The sequence below is a fragment of the Saccopteryx leptura genome, chromosome 6, assembly GCF_036850995.1.
Source record: "Saccopteryx leptura isolate mSacLep1 chromosome 6, mSacLep1_pri_phased_curated, whole genome shotgun sequence".
Taxonomy (NCBI): domain Eukaryota; kingdom Metazoa; phylum Chordata; class Mammalia; order Chiroptera; family Emballonuridae; genus Saccopteryx; species Saccopteryx leptura.
This window is the reverse complement of record NC_089508.1, coordinates 82,589,445-82,602,847: the sequence shown is the minus strand read 5'-3', so window position 1 is coordinate 82,602,847 and position 13,403 is coordinate 82,589,445. Positions and strand designations below refer to the sequence as shown.

The window sequence follows — 13,403 nt, the reverse complement described above, 5'->3', positions numbered from 1 at the left end:
TGTATGAGTTCAGGTCACAAACACTTTAAATTTAAAAAAATATTTTTTGTTGATTTAAGTGAGAGGGAAAGGGAGAGAGAGACAAGAACATCAATTCGTTCCTATATGTGCCCTTATATAGGATCAAACGGGCAGCCTCTATATGCTTCAGGACAAAACTCTAACCAACCAAGCTATCTGGCCAGGGTAGGTCACAAACACTTAAACTTAGTATGTCTAAGTTATGTGCTCTGATTTTGGTGTATTCTTAGACTTAAATTCTTGATAAATGAAATGATCTTTGTCTATTATTAATTGCATCCTTCCAAGTTGATTCCCCATAAGCTTTCCCAGGTTCTTGGGATGCATGTTATGTTTACAGTAAAGGTATTTGTTAGAGCCCATCCCAAGAGTAAGATTCCAATTTGATATTTATATCAGTTCAGACTTGATGCATCCATGCCTCCACTGACCAGTTCTCTGAGTTGAAGATTGGTAAGAATTGGGCCCAAACAAGAGCCTCTGAATAATAAAAAGCTTCGATGCATGGTCACCTGTAAAGCTAAAGACTTTCAGCTCTTCTTTATAAAGAATTATTTTGACTCCGGTAACAGAGAATTATGGTTGACCATGTAAATTTTAGTTTTTTCCTCCCAGCCTTTTAATTATCAGCATGACAGCTACATCAATTTAAAATTTTTTGTTGTTGTAATAATAATTAGTACTTCTGTAGTGTTTATTACATGCCATGCATTGTTTACATTTATTAAAGGTGGGTCTGCAACTAGTAAGTTGCTGAGCCAGGATCCCACTCAACTGCAACACAGTAGAACTTTAAAAGTGTACCGTTCTCTGACAGGAGACTTATGTCTAGAGTTTATAAAGAACTTCTTTAAAAACTTAATAAAGACAGCATAATAAAAAATGTTCAAAAAACCTAAAAAAGCCATAAAAATGGCCAGTAAGCATATGAAAAGGTGCTTAACATCATTAGTCATCAGGGAAATGGATATTAAAACTATAATAGGTTACCACTATATACTCACTACAATGAATTAAAAAAAAAGTCTGAAAACAATTCAGTGTCGGTAAGGATGTGGAGCAACTGAAACTAACATGCTTTGTTGATGAAAATGTATGATAGTACATAACCACTTTGGAAAACAGTTTAGTTTATAGTTAAACACACTACTCTATGACCCATCAATTCCATTCTTAAATAATTAAGAGAAATGAAAGCGTATGTCTCTACAAAACTTACACTAGAATATTTTTAACAGCTTTATTCATAATACCTAGCAGTAAAAAAAAAAAAAAAAAACTACTAATACAACAATGTAATCAGTGAAAGAAATCAGACATAAAGGCAAGTGGAGATTCTGTTTGATTTCATTTATAGGAAGTCCCATAATAGGCAAAACTAAAATATATGTTAGAAATCAGAACCTTGGTTATCTCTTTGATGAAAAGGCTTAAGGGAATTTTCTGGAGTCGTGAAAATCTTTTTTATCATAATTATTATGTTGGTTATACAGACATATACATTTGTCAGAATGTGTTGAATTATATATTTAACATCGATATATATTGTATATAATGGATACTTCAGCAAAATATGTAAAGTAAAACAAAAAAAGAACTGGGAGAATTCAGAGAAGGAGTATGACACGAAATGACAACTGGCAACTTAACACAACATACAGACACACAAAGTAGCATAGAACTGTTAGGTAGAACGTCAAGTGATATTCATAATAACCAAGATAAATTTAAGTTATATTTAGTATAATTTTCTAAGAAGTCAGTAAGATATTCTACTTTTAGAAAGCATTTCATCAATAATTATTATATTAGAAGTTTTAGAACTAAAATGTTTACATGTCAGACTGCCCTGGCTGGTTTGCTCAGTGGTAGAGCATGGGCCTGGTGTGTAGATGTCCTGGTTTCAATTTCTAGTCAGGGCACACAGGAGAAGTGCCCATCTGCTTCCCCATCCCTCCCCCTCTTGCTTCTCTCTCTCTCTCTCTCTCTCTCTCTCTCTCTACCTCTACCTCTCTACCCTTCCTGCAGCCATGGTCTTTGGAGCAAGTTGGCCCCAGTTGCTGAGCAGGGCTCCATGGCCTCCACCTCAGGCACTAAGAAAAGCTTAGTTGGAGCAACAGAGCAATGGCCCCAGATGGGCAGAGCATCGTCCCCTAGTGGGCATTCCAGGTGGATCCCGGTTGGGGCACATGCAGGAGTCTGTCTCTGCCTCCCTTCCTCTCACTGAGTTAATAAAAAAGAAAAGATAAAATACTTGATGTAAGTTATTTAGGACATTAGTAGATAAAATACACTCTTGGAATATAATCGCTTAAGAATAGAGTCTGCCACAAAGAAAGCATGAAAAGTTTCTATAGAACAATTTAGAGTCTCAGTTGCTAGAAGAAATAAAAAATGTGTCCCAAGTTTCAACATTGTATGTATAATATATTCCAGGAATATTAGAAACTTAGAGGTTGTCACTATTAAATATACCAAAATAGGGCAGTATTTTGTCCTGTTTATATTGCAACAGGTAAATATATAGACACAAGTTTGATGATGGCCTATGTAATTTGACAGTGTTGTCTCTGGGTTTTTACTTTACTTGTTCCATGGCAATCGAATGTGCGTAAATTATTCAAATGATTAACTGGAATAAGAGTTCTGTAGTCTTTTTTTTCCCCCAAGAGAGAGAGAAAGGGGGGGAGGGGGACAGACAGGGAGGGAAAGAGAGAGATGAGAAGCATCAACTGGTAGTTGCGGCACTTTAGTCTTTCATTGATTGCTTTCTCATACATGCCTTGACCCAGGGGCTCCAGCCGTGCCAGTGACCTTGGGGTCATGTCTGTGATCCCATGCTGAAGCTGGTGAGCCCAGTCTTTAAGCCATCCAGGTTTAACCTCAGTGTTTTGAATCTGGGTCCTCAACATCCCAGGTTGACACTCTATCCACTGCACCACTGCCTGGTCAGGCAAGTTCTGTAGTAGTCTTTTATTGTGAGGTTAGTCTTCAAAATAAAGGTTAACCTCTTAATTCAGTGTGTGGTTTTTTATCTCTTTGAAGTAGGTTACTTAACTGTGGACTATCATGGAAGTAATAAATACTTTAGTTACTACACATTAACTAATGTGGTCTTTGGTTTCTCAAACAGGATGACAGCTTGGCTGGTTTTTGTTTATGGAAAAGCTAATTTATATTCTTTGCATCTATTTTAGTAATAGTTATGCACGAGTGCGAGCTGTGGTGATGACCCGGGATGACTCAAGTGGTGGATGGTTACCACTTGGAGGGAGTGGACTGAGCTGTGTCACTGTCTTCAAAGTCCCTCACCAGGAAGAGAATGGCTGTGCTGACTTTTTTATCCGTGGAGAGCGACTCAGGGACAAAATGGTAATAATGCATCTATTGCTATAATTTTAAGATTCCATAGAATGATTTATCTATTTAAAATTATAATTAGTATGCCATAATTTATGAGAATTATATTTTCCCATGATTAGTGACTGTGTTTCTGGAGCTATTTAATATTAAACAGTGAACTACTGTTTTTTTTTTGTTTCATTTTGTTTTGATTTGTTTGTTTTTTTGCAACTGGAACTGATATTAATAAACATGTTTTAGGCCCTGGCCTGATAGCTCAAGTGGTTAGAGCAGGAGTCCCCAAACTATGGCCCGCGGGCCGCATGCGGCCCCCTGAAGCCATTTATCCGGCCCCAGCCGCACTTCCGGAAGGGGCACCTCTTTCATTAGTGGTCAGTGAGAAGAGCACATTGACCATCTCATTAGGCAAAAGCAGGCCCATAGTTCCCATTGAAATATACTGGTCAGTTTGTTGATTTAAATTTACTTGTTCTTTATTTTAAATATTATATTTGTTCCCGTTTTATTTTTCTTACTTTAAAATATGTGCAGTGTGCATAGGGATTTGTTCATAGTTTTTTTTATAGTCCGGCCCTCCAACAGTCTGAGGGACAATGAACTGGCCCCCTGTGTAAAAAGTTTGGGGACCCCTGGGTTAGAGTGTCATCTGGAAGTGCAGTGGTGGCTGGTTCGGTACCTGGTCAGGGCACATACAGGAACAGATCGATGTTCCTGTCTCTCTTTCTCTTGTCTTCTTGCCCTTCCTTCCCCCTTCCTCTCTCAATAAATTCATAAATAAAAATTTTAAATAAGCACGTATTGGAGGAGAGCTGATTTTCTGGTTAGGTTTAATGGAAGAATATTTATGGACTGTCTCTCCCTAGTTATTAAAACACTTGCACCCTGCCTCCACTTCTCTCCACTATCTCCTAAGCTGGAGGCTGGCAAGCTGTAGTCCACAGGTTAAATGTAGTACAGGCCTGCCACCTGTTTTTGTCTGGCCTATGAATTAAGAATGGTTTTAGGATTTTTAAATAATTGAAAATAGTTAAAGAAGAGTAATAATTTTGTGACACATGAAAAAAATATAAAATTGGAATTTCAGTGTCTATATATGAGGTTTCATTGGAACATAGCCAAGCTCATTAATTTACATTTTATTTATGGATACTTTCATACCACAGTGGCAGACTTGAGTAGTTGCAACAGAAACCATAAATATCTGGTTCCTTAAACAAAAATTTTGCTGACTTCCCAACCTAGACTTTTGTATTCTCAGGTTCCTTCTCTTCATTTTCTATTAATTTAATTATTCTAGGCTTATAAGACTGCCTGATGGCCAGCCTAGTTTTTAACACTGCTGTTTCCCACCCAAATGAGTGTTGTCTTTCATCTATATTTTTTTTTTAAGTGAGAAGAAGGCAGATAGTGAGACAAACTCCTGCATACTCCCCAGCTGGGATCCACGTGGCCAGCCCATCTGAGGCTGATGCTTGTGTATTGAGCTATCCTTAGAGTCTGAGGCTGATGTGATCGGACCAACCAAGCCATCCTTAGCACCCAGGGTCATGCTCAAACCACCACTGACTGCAGTAGGGGATGAGGGAGAGAAAAGGGGAGAGGGAAGGAGAGAGAAGCAGATGGTCACCTCTCCTTTGTGCCCTGACCAGGAATCAAACCTGGGACATCCATACACTGGGCTGATTCTCTGTCCACTGAGTCACTGGCCAGGGCCTCGTCTATGTATTTTAAAATTTGATTCCAATTTTTAATAATGTTAGCTATTTACTTTTTAATTATTGTGGAAAGCTCTTTTTCCTTTCTTTTATTTGTGAGCCAAAAAGTTACTCTAATCATATCTGAAAAGCTTGTTATTCCTGCATCAATCAAAAGGGGAGCATACACTTAGAAGCATAATGAAAATAAAGTGCCAAAAAATTTTAAGACCCTTGAAAATAACTAGAATTTCTTTAAATAATGTATTTGTGGACTTTTTATGAGCTTATTTAGCATTTACAATGTTATTTATATTAAAAATGTATTTTAAATTTCAAATAATTCTTTCATACATGAACATTTTTAATAAGTTTAATTTTGGTTCTTGCTTACTGGATAATTTTTGCTATTGAATTATTTAGTTAATTTAACTTGTTTTGTTAAACTAACTTGTCTTGTGCCTAGTTTCTGCTTTAGTGAAAAGGGAGAGTTACCCTAAATCATCTCGAAAGCCTTCCAACTCTAGTTTTTGTGAGTTTATGATTCACTCCTGACAGTGTATCTCAGTGAACCAGAATATCGTTTTATGATTATAGGGACCCCAGTTGAATTTAGAATTATATAGAATAAATTTAACATATCATCTCTAAAAGTTTAATTATTTAAAGGTGATTCTGGCTTTTGATAAGATGGTAGCTGGCATATGCTAATGCTAATTTAAAATAAAGCTTTATAGACTTCTAAGAAAGAGTTTATGGTGACTTGTCCTCGAGTAAAATGCTGCTTGACTGAGCTAATGATAACTGAGAAATATTGTTGGAGGAGAAGTTGTAGATTTTAGAAACTAAGTAAAATAGTTTGAATCTAAAAAAAATTGACTAAATGGCTGTTTAGGATAATTTAATAAGGTATATAATATGCATAATGAGGTGTGAGGTTGAGCAAAGATAGCCCCTGGTCGGCAGACTATGGCTCGCAATCCACATGCGGCTCTTTGGCCCCTTGAGTGTGGCTCTTCCACAAAATACCACGTGCGGGAGCTACCTCAATAAGGAATGTACCTACCTATATAGTTTAAGTTTAAAAAAATTGGCTCTCAGCCCTGGCCGGTTGGCTCAGCGGTAGAGCGTCGGCCTGGCATGCAGGAGTCCCAGGTTTGATTCCCAGCCAGGGCACACAGGAGAGGCGCCCATTTGCTTCTCCATCCCTCCCCCTCTCCTTCCTCTCTGTCTCTCTCTTCCCCTCCCGCAGCAAGGCTCCATTGTAGCAAAGATGGCCTGGGCGCTGGGGATGGCTCTGTGGCCTCTGCCTCAGGTGCTAGAATGGCTCTGGACGCAACGGAGCGACGCCCCAGAGGGGCAGGGCATCGCCCCCTGGTGGGCAAGCCTGGTGGATCTCAGTCGGGCGCATGCGGGAGTCTGTGACTGCCTCCCCATTTCCAGCTTTGGAAAATTGAAAACAACAACAACAATAAAAAAATTGGCTCTCAAAAGAAATTTCAATCGTACTGTTGATATTTGGCTCTGTTGACTAATGAGTTTGCCGACCACTGGTTAAACTAATGGATTAGGTGCTTGTTCATTTGTGCCTTTGACATAAAGCTAGTGAGAATAAATCTGGGATTCAGAAAGAACACAAATGTATTCCCTATGGCAGGACTTAACTTAAAATGAGCCCTTAGGTGTAAAGCAGTGGTTCTCAAAGTATGCGCCAGGGCGCACTGGTGCACCCTAGAAGATTTCCAGATATGCCCTATGGTATTCCAGAGAAATATGTGCCTGTTGGGAACCAAAAAGCAACAGGGTTTTTGGAGTTTAGATTTTGGGGGGACAGAGGTGTGGGGAATTGGCTGTAGGCTGACAGTCTGCCCAACCCCCCATCTCACTTGCCTGATTAGGTTGCAAAAGGCTGTTAAGCTGTGGTGCTGGATTGTTGACACAACCCCCATGTTCCCCAGAAAGACTGGAGGCAAGTTTCTTCTATCCTTTGTTTGGTATAAAGTTAAGATGATATGTAGGGTGGGGGTTTTGAATTGATGGTTAAACGTAAGGAATTGTCTCTTGAAGCCTTTTGGATTTCTATAAAATAAGAATATGTGGCAATATCTAAAAAAGCTTGGAACATTTTACTCCAATTTTCAACATCCTATTTGTGTGAATTAGGATTTTCTACCCTCAAAGCAGTTAAGAGTAAAAAGAGAGGAATTCTTCAATATATTGATGAGGAAAGGAGAGTTTGCTTTTCAAATATTTGCCCAAACATTGAAGAATCACTAGGACACATCAGGCTCATGTTTCTCATAAACACAAGAATGGAAAAACTTAAAATATTCATGCCGGGACCTGCCGAATTTACTAAATCTTACTAAGAATGTATCTATATATACATAAAAAGATAACTTGTCGTTTTTTAATTTTTTAACCCCTCTTTTTTACGAATTCTAAAAAGTATAACTCAAAAAATATAAAAATGTTTTTTAATGTAAGAATAAATTTAATTTTTGCCATATTTATTTCATTTACCATAAAAGCATGCTTGGACTTTATATTTTTCTTAAATATTTGACTTAATTATTATAACATTTCTCAGAAATTTGTATATAGTGCGCCTACAATTATTTGTAGGATTTTTAAAAATTATTATTATTTTAGATTTTATTTATTCATCTTAGAGAGGAGAGAGAGAAGGGGAAGGAGCAGGAGTATCAACTCCCATATGCACCTTGACCAGGCAAGCCCAGGGTTTCAAACCAGCGACCTCAGTACTCCAGGCTGACGCTTTAATCCACTGCGCCACCACAGGTCAGGCTATTTGTAGGATTTTAAATGTGCCCCAACCTCAAAAAGTTTGAGAACCACTGGTGTAGAGTCATAATAAACTAGCAAGAAAACATATTTTTCTAAATGAAGCACTGACCTAGGAATCAAAACACCTGTTGTTTCAACTAAACATTTCTCCTTGAGGAAGCTTGTTGTCTGTGTAACAGATAATAAATATAATTCAGAGTATACATGAAGGAAATATTGTTCAGCTGGAGGGTTGCTATATTTCTTGTAGAAATTAGCTATATAGTAAGGCGTTTTGGTTATTAAAAACAGAGGCAATAATACATCATTATAAACTCAAAACAGCAGTCTTGTGGAGTCTCAAAACAAACAGGACAGTGACACTGAAATAAACACATTCATTGCCTCCCTCCGCTGACCAAATACTTCTGAGCAATACAGAATTGAAGTATATATTCTTTTTTCATTATCATTGCACTTGCAAATTCTTAATGTCCATTCTTATAGATGCTTTTATTGGTTGGCTTTATTTTAATCTAATTTTCTGAGTTCTAGTTATTTTTGATTTAGCTAAGAACAAAGTCTCTGTGACTCTTGAGTGTATAAATTTAAAAAGGTTTTCCCGAGTTGATAGTTTTCTTTAAAATCCTTGGCAATGATTGAACTGCATTTTAATCATATAAAAGATAAGAGCTGGGAACTGTGTTCTGTAGGTGTTTTGCCTGTCATTGACACCTTGGAATCCTCTACCTTAGATTAATTCTAAAAATGAAGTGAGACAACTGCCCTTCATGCCCCAAGAAAAATTTGAGTTCTTTAAGAAAAAATAGATCATTAGTAATGATGTGTGCCTATGGTCACTTGTAGAACTAATAAAGCAATATTAATACTATATTAAAGGGTCAGGATACTAGTTGCAGTGGGAAAGAAGAGAAATGCCTTTTCTCAAGGGTGAAAGAAGCACTTCGGTAACAGAATTTCCTGCCTTTGATTTGCAATTACTTGTACTAAAAATATGTCTTTTACACTTGCTAAAGGGTTATATTTCACTTCCTTCTTTTTTTAATGAGAAAGAGAGCACAAATAAAGAGTATGCTGACTGGGATATTTTGGGGAAGGCAGTACTTTTTTATTGCTTTGTTTATTCATAGTAATCAGAAGCTATTTCATGTGATGCTTACTTACAACTTCCTTGTGTTTATGATGCTTAAAAAGGTAGAGTTTATTTTATAGGTTACCCTTTTCATACTCTAAGTTAGAGCTTCCCAATCTGTGTGCCGTGGATACAAGTGGCTGAAGCCTCTGAACCAGTAGAACCTCCTCTTTCCTGGTTGCATTATAAATGTTATTTTTTTATGTGAGCCTGAGGAAGCAGTTGGAAAGCATGAGAAACACCAGGCTTTGGTGTTGTATTCTAAGACAATCAGAGTCCTGCCTTTCTCCCAGACCCTTGGGGATGGAATGGTCTTTGACCAGAATGGATTCTCAGAACTGCTTTTCTTGATCTGTATGAGTTGTATCCCCCATTTCCTTCTAAATCTTTGTAGCCTTGATTTCTTCCTTTAATTTTTTTTAGTATATGTTAGTGTTATTCTGCATCACATATTTCTTAAAAGCTAGCTAAAAATTAACTTAATTTGTATAGCTAATTTTTACTGTTGAGCTTCACATTCCCCGTAACAGAAAATTTCTCTTATGCATTCATTTTTCATTAGCTATATTGGCTCTACTCAGTGAGTATGACATTTCTGTTTTATGGGCATTTTATCATATGTCTAGGTCATATATTTTGACTGCTGATCTTTATGTAATGAGATTTAAAATACTGTGCTATAATACACCTTTAGAGTCTTTATTTTTTCTAATAATTTTATTTATTTATTTTTAAGATTTTATTTATTCATTTCAGAGAGGGCAGAGAGAGAGAGAAGGGGGGTAGGAGCAGGAAGCATCGACTCCCATATGTGCCTTGACCAAACAAGGCCAGGGTTTTCGAACTGGCAACCTCAGCATTGCAGGTCGATGCACCATCCACAATGCCACCACAGGTCAGGACACCCTTAGGGTCTTTGTAAATAGCAGAACAAACTGTCCATAATGACATTAAAATTTTACTATTTACTACTAAACAGTTTTAAATTAACATGGAGATCTACATTAGATATTCTTATATTTATATAGTAGGCAATAAAAGACTGAGTTTAGAAATTTACTTAAAATTATGCTTTTCGGCCCTGGCCAGTTGGCTCAGCGGTAGAGCGTCGGCCTGGCGTGCGGGGGATCTGGGTTCGATTCCCGGCCAGGGCACATAGGAGAAGCGCCCATTTGCTTCTCCACCCCCCCCTTCCTCTCTGTCTCTCTCTTCCCCTCCCGCAGCCAAGGCTCCGTTGGAGCAAAGATGGCCCGGGCGCTGGGGATGGCTCCTTGGCCTCTGCCCCAGGCGCTAAAGTGGCTCTGGTCGGGGCAGAGCATCGCCCCCTGGTAGGCGTGCCGGGTGGATCCCGGTCGGGCACATGCGGGAGTCTGACTGTCTCTCCCCGTTTCCAGCTTCAGAAAAATACAAAAAAAAAATATATATATATATATATATATATATATATATATATATGCTTTTCAAAGCATGTTATGTGCTAAGAGATGACAAAAATGGAATAGGCTCCATAGAAAAAGATACAATAGGACTCTTAAACAACATTTGAATTACTTAAGGTATTATCTGGAAATAAGAAAAAGGCACAGTGCTATGTTAAAACAAAGTTATAAGATAGCTGTCATAAACTTACAGTGACAAAGGTCATCACAGGTAAAGGTAAAAAATAATAAAGGAAAAATGAAATGAAGAAAGGGAAAACAGGAAACATTTCAAGTTTAGAAAGCTGCCAGATAGGTTTTTCAGTTTACTAAGTATATTAGGTTGTGGCTAAAGATAATAGTTTTACTGTTTAAAATGATACATTGTAAAAATGGGTTTCTTTCCAGTTATTAGAGCCTAGAACAAAATTACAGTGTTTGTTTTCTAGGAAGAAAATAGTTCTAATATAGGAGTAGCTTTATTAATCCTAAGTCTTGCTCTCTTCCCACCAGAGGAACCTTGAAAAGATGAAGGAAACACCTTTCTGTCTTGGGTTAAATTTTATAAATGTACAGAACAACAATTTCCTGCTAAGTTCCCACTGTGAATTACTGCATTGGGAAATCTCAGTCTTCCACTAAAAACGAGTTGCCTTAACTAATTTTTCCTTTAGGCTTCAGCAGCTCCATCTCTTGAAAGATACTGGTTCTCTTATTCAGTATAATATCACAGTTGGGGGGGGGGGGTGTAGAGACGGTGTCAGTATTTTCATTGTCTTTATTCGCCTTACAGGGTTTTACTCTATCAACTATAGTATATATATAATTCCTTTGGTAACACTGTACCATTCAGATCACCATACTATAGCTTTCATTTTTATCTACTGACCTTAGCTGTTTCTTCCCATAGCCAACTTTTCCACATCTGAACCTCATCATTATTCTTGGCCACTTTGCTTTGCACAGTCTTGACCTTTTGGTCTTCATTTCAGCAAGCTGCTTTCCTGGATCTGGTTGTTATCCAGAACTGTTCCATTTGAGGAATTTTAAAATTTCCTGTCATTTCTTTTTTATTCCCCTTCTCTTGCTCTAAAATTTCGTGCTTACTCTATTTGTGACTTCGATTTTCTCCAAATTTCACAAGATTCCTCTGGCTTAAATATCTTTTTTATTATTTTCTTTTAAAATCCAATCTAATTTTTTATCAATTATTTAAACCACTTCTTTATATTTCAGACAATCTGTTGCTGAGTTTTCACCTTACTTTGCACTAAAGGAACTTCATCCAATTCTACATTATTAAAAAAGAAGACTCTTTTTAAGGGTGAGTCTTTCATGCGACAAATATTTGTCGCATGAAAGCTACTGTGTGGTAGACTCTGTTCTCAGCACCGGGAATATCTGAACAATGACCAAAATTCTAGTTTTTAGGATAAACGACATTCTGGTGAGAGACCAAGAAATATTACAATAAGTAAATAGGGTGATTAATACGCTGAACATTAAGTGATCAGGGAAAAACAAGTCAAGGGAAAGAAGTGTAGGGAATTTCTTGTGAGGAGGAACTTGTATAATCTGGCCCTTACTTCCTCTGTCTTGAGTCTGTCTGCCTGCTCCTGAAGGCGGTCACTTCCATGATGTTGCCTTATGGGGTTATTGTTTACCAACAACAAGCACTGAACTTGCGAAAATGCCCTTCCCCCTTTTACATTCATTAAATAACTATAGATAACATATGAAGAGTTCACGTGGCCCTGGCCAGTTGGCTCAGTGGGTGAAGGGTGGGCTTGGTGTGCAGATGTCCCCGGGTTCAATCCCTGGTCAGGGCACACATGAGAAGCAAGCAACCATCTTCTTCTGTTCCACTCCTCTCCCCTTCTCTCTCTCTTATCTTCTTGCAACCAGTGGCTTCATTTGTTCAAGCATCAGCCCCAGGCACTGGGGATAATTCAGTTGATTTGAGCATAGATCCCAGACAGGGGTGACCCAGTTGGGGAGTATGCAGGAGTCTGTCTCTCTTATCTCCCCTCCTCTCACTTGGAGGAAAAAAAGTTTATGTGGAGTTGCGAATGTAGACAGATTGCTAGTCCTTAGGAAACAATAATGGCAGGAACAGTTTTCCTTTTATTGTCACAGATAAGTCAGATGGAAAACTAGGAAAATTGAGTTAGAGAAAAGCACCTTGGGCAAATCAGTTTTGCTCTGAAGGATTGGAACTGGAACAAATGCTATTATGATAACATTCATCTAGTCTAAAATTAATTCCTCATTTTAAGGCCAATCCATTGAAAAGATGATAAATTGTACTGTTAACAATTTTTTTTATATAACTATAGATTTTGTAACTATTGGCAGTTTTTCAATAGTTAACTCTTTAATATTGCTAGGATTCCCTGAAGTGGGAAAAAAAACCTTACTGTTAGCATATCTATTATCTTTCTTTTGGTGTCATGTGATAGATGTTTCCTTGAAAATTAAGATATAGCATATTTTCCATATTACCTTTCTAGTTGCTTTTATTTCCTTTTTCAGAAAACTTCAGCTTAACTCTTAAGTTTCTTTAGCATTCTTTTTACTTAAACTTCCTCTTTATTATTCACTTGGCTTGCTTTAAAATAACATCATTCCATTCTATCCCCCCTTTATCCTGCTTCCCTTCCTCACCCTTTTCCCTCCTGCAATCCCCACAGTATTGTCTCTAAATTATTTTTTTTTCTTTGTTTAACCCCTTTACCTTTTTCACCCAGTCTCCCCACCCCATCGCCTCTGACAGCTGTCAGTCCTGTTCCATTTTTGGTCTCTTAAAACTCATTCATGCAGTCCTGGCCAGTTGGCTCAGTGGTAGAGAATCAGCCTGGCATGCAGGAGTCCCAAGTTCGATTCCCGGCCAGGGCACACAGGAGAAGCGCCCATCTGCTTCTCCACTCCTCCTCCCTCTCCTTCCTCTCTTTCTCTCTCTTCCCCTCC

At 37.9% G+C, this 13,403-nt stretch overlaps 1 protein-coding gene across 2 annotated transcripts in view; it reads left to right on the top strand.

The window, feature by feature from the left end:
• SPRED1 (sprouty related EVH1 domain containing 1) overlaps positions 1-13,403 on the top strand; it is a 125,476-nt gene that overhangs the window by 51,971 nt on the left and 60,102 nt on the right. Inside the window, exon 2 of one of the 2 annotated variants that reach the window (XM_066388243.1) lies at positions 3,219-3,393. In XM_066388243.1, coding sequence (XP_066244340.1) covers positions 3,219-3,393 — 175 coding nt within the window. Of the gene's footprint in view, positions 1-3,180; positions 3,394-13,403 lie in introns of those variants that run through there. The other variant, XM_066388242.1, reaches the window with a different exon arrangement.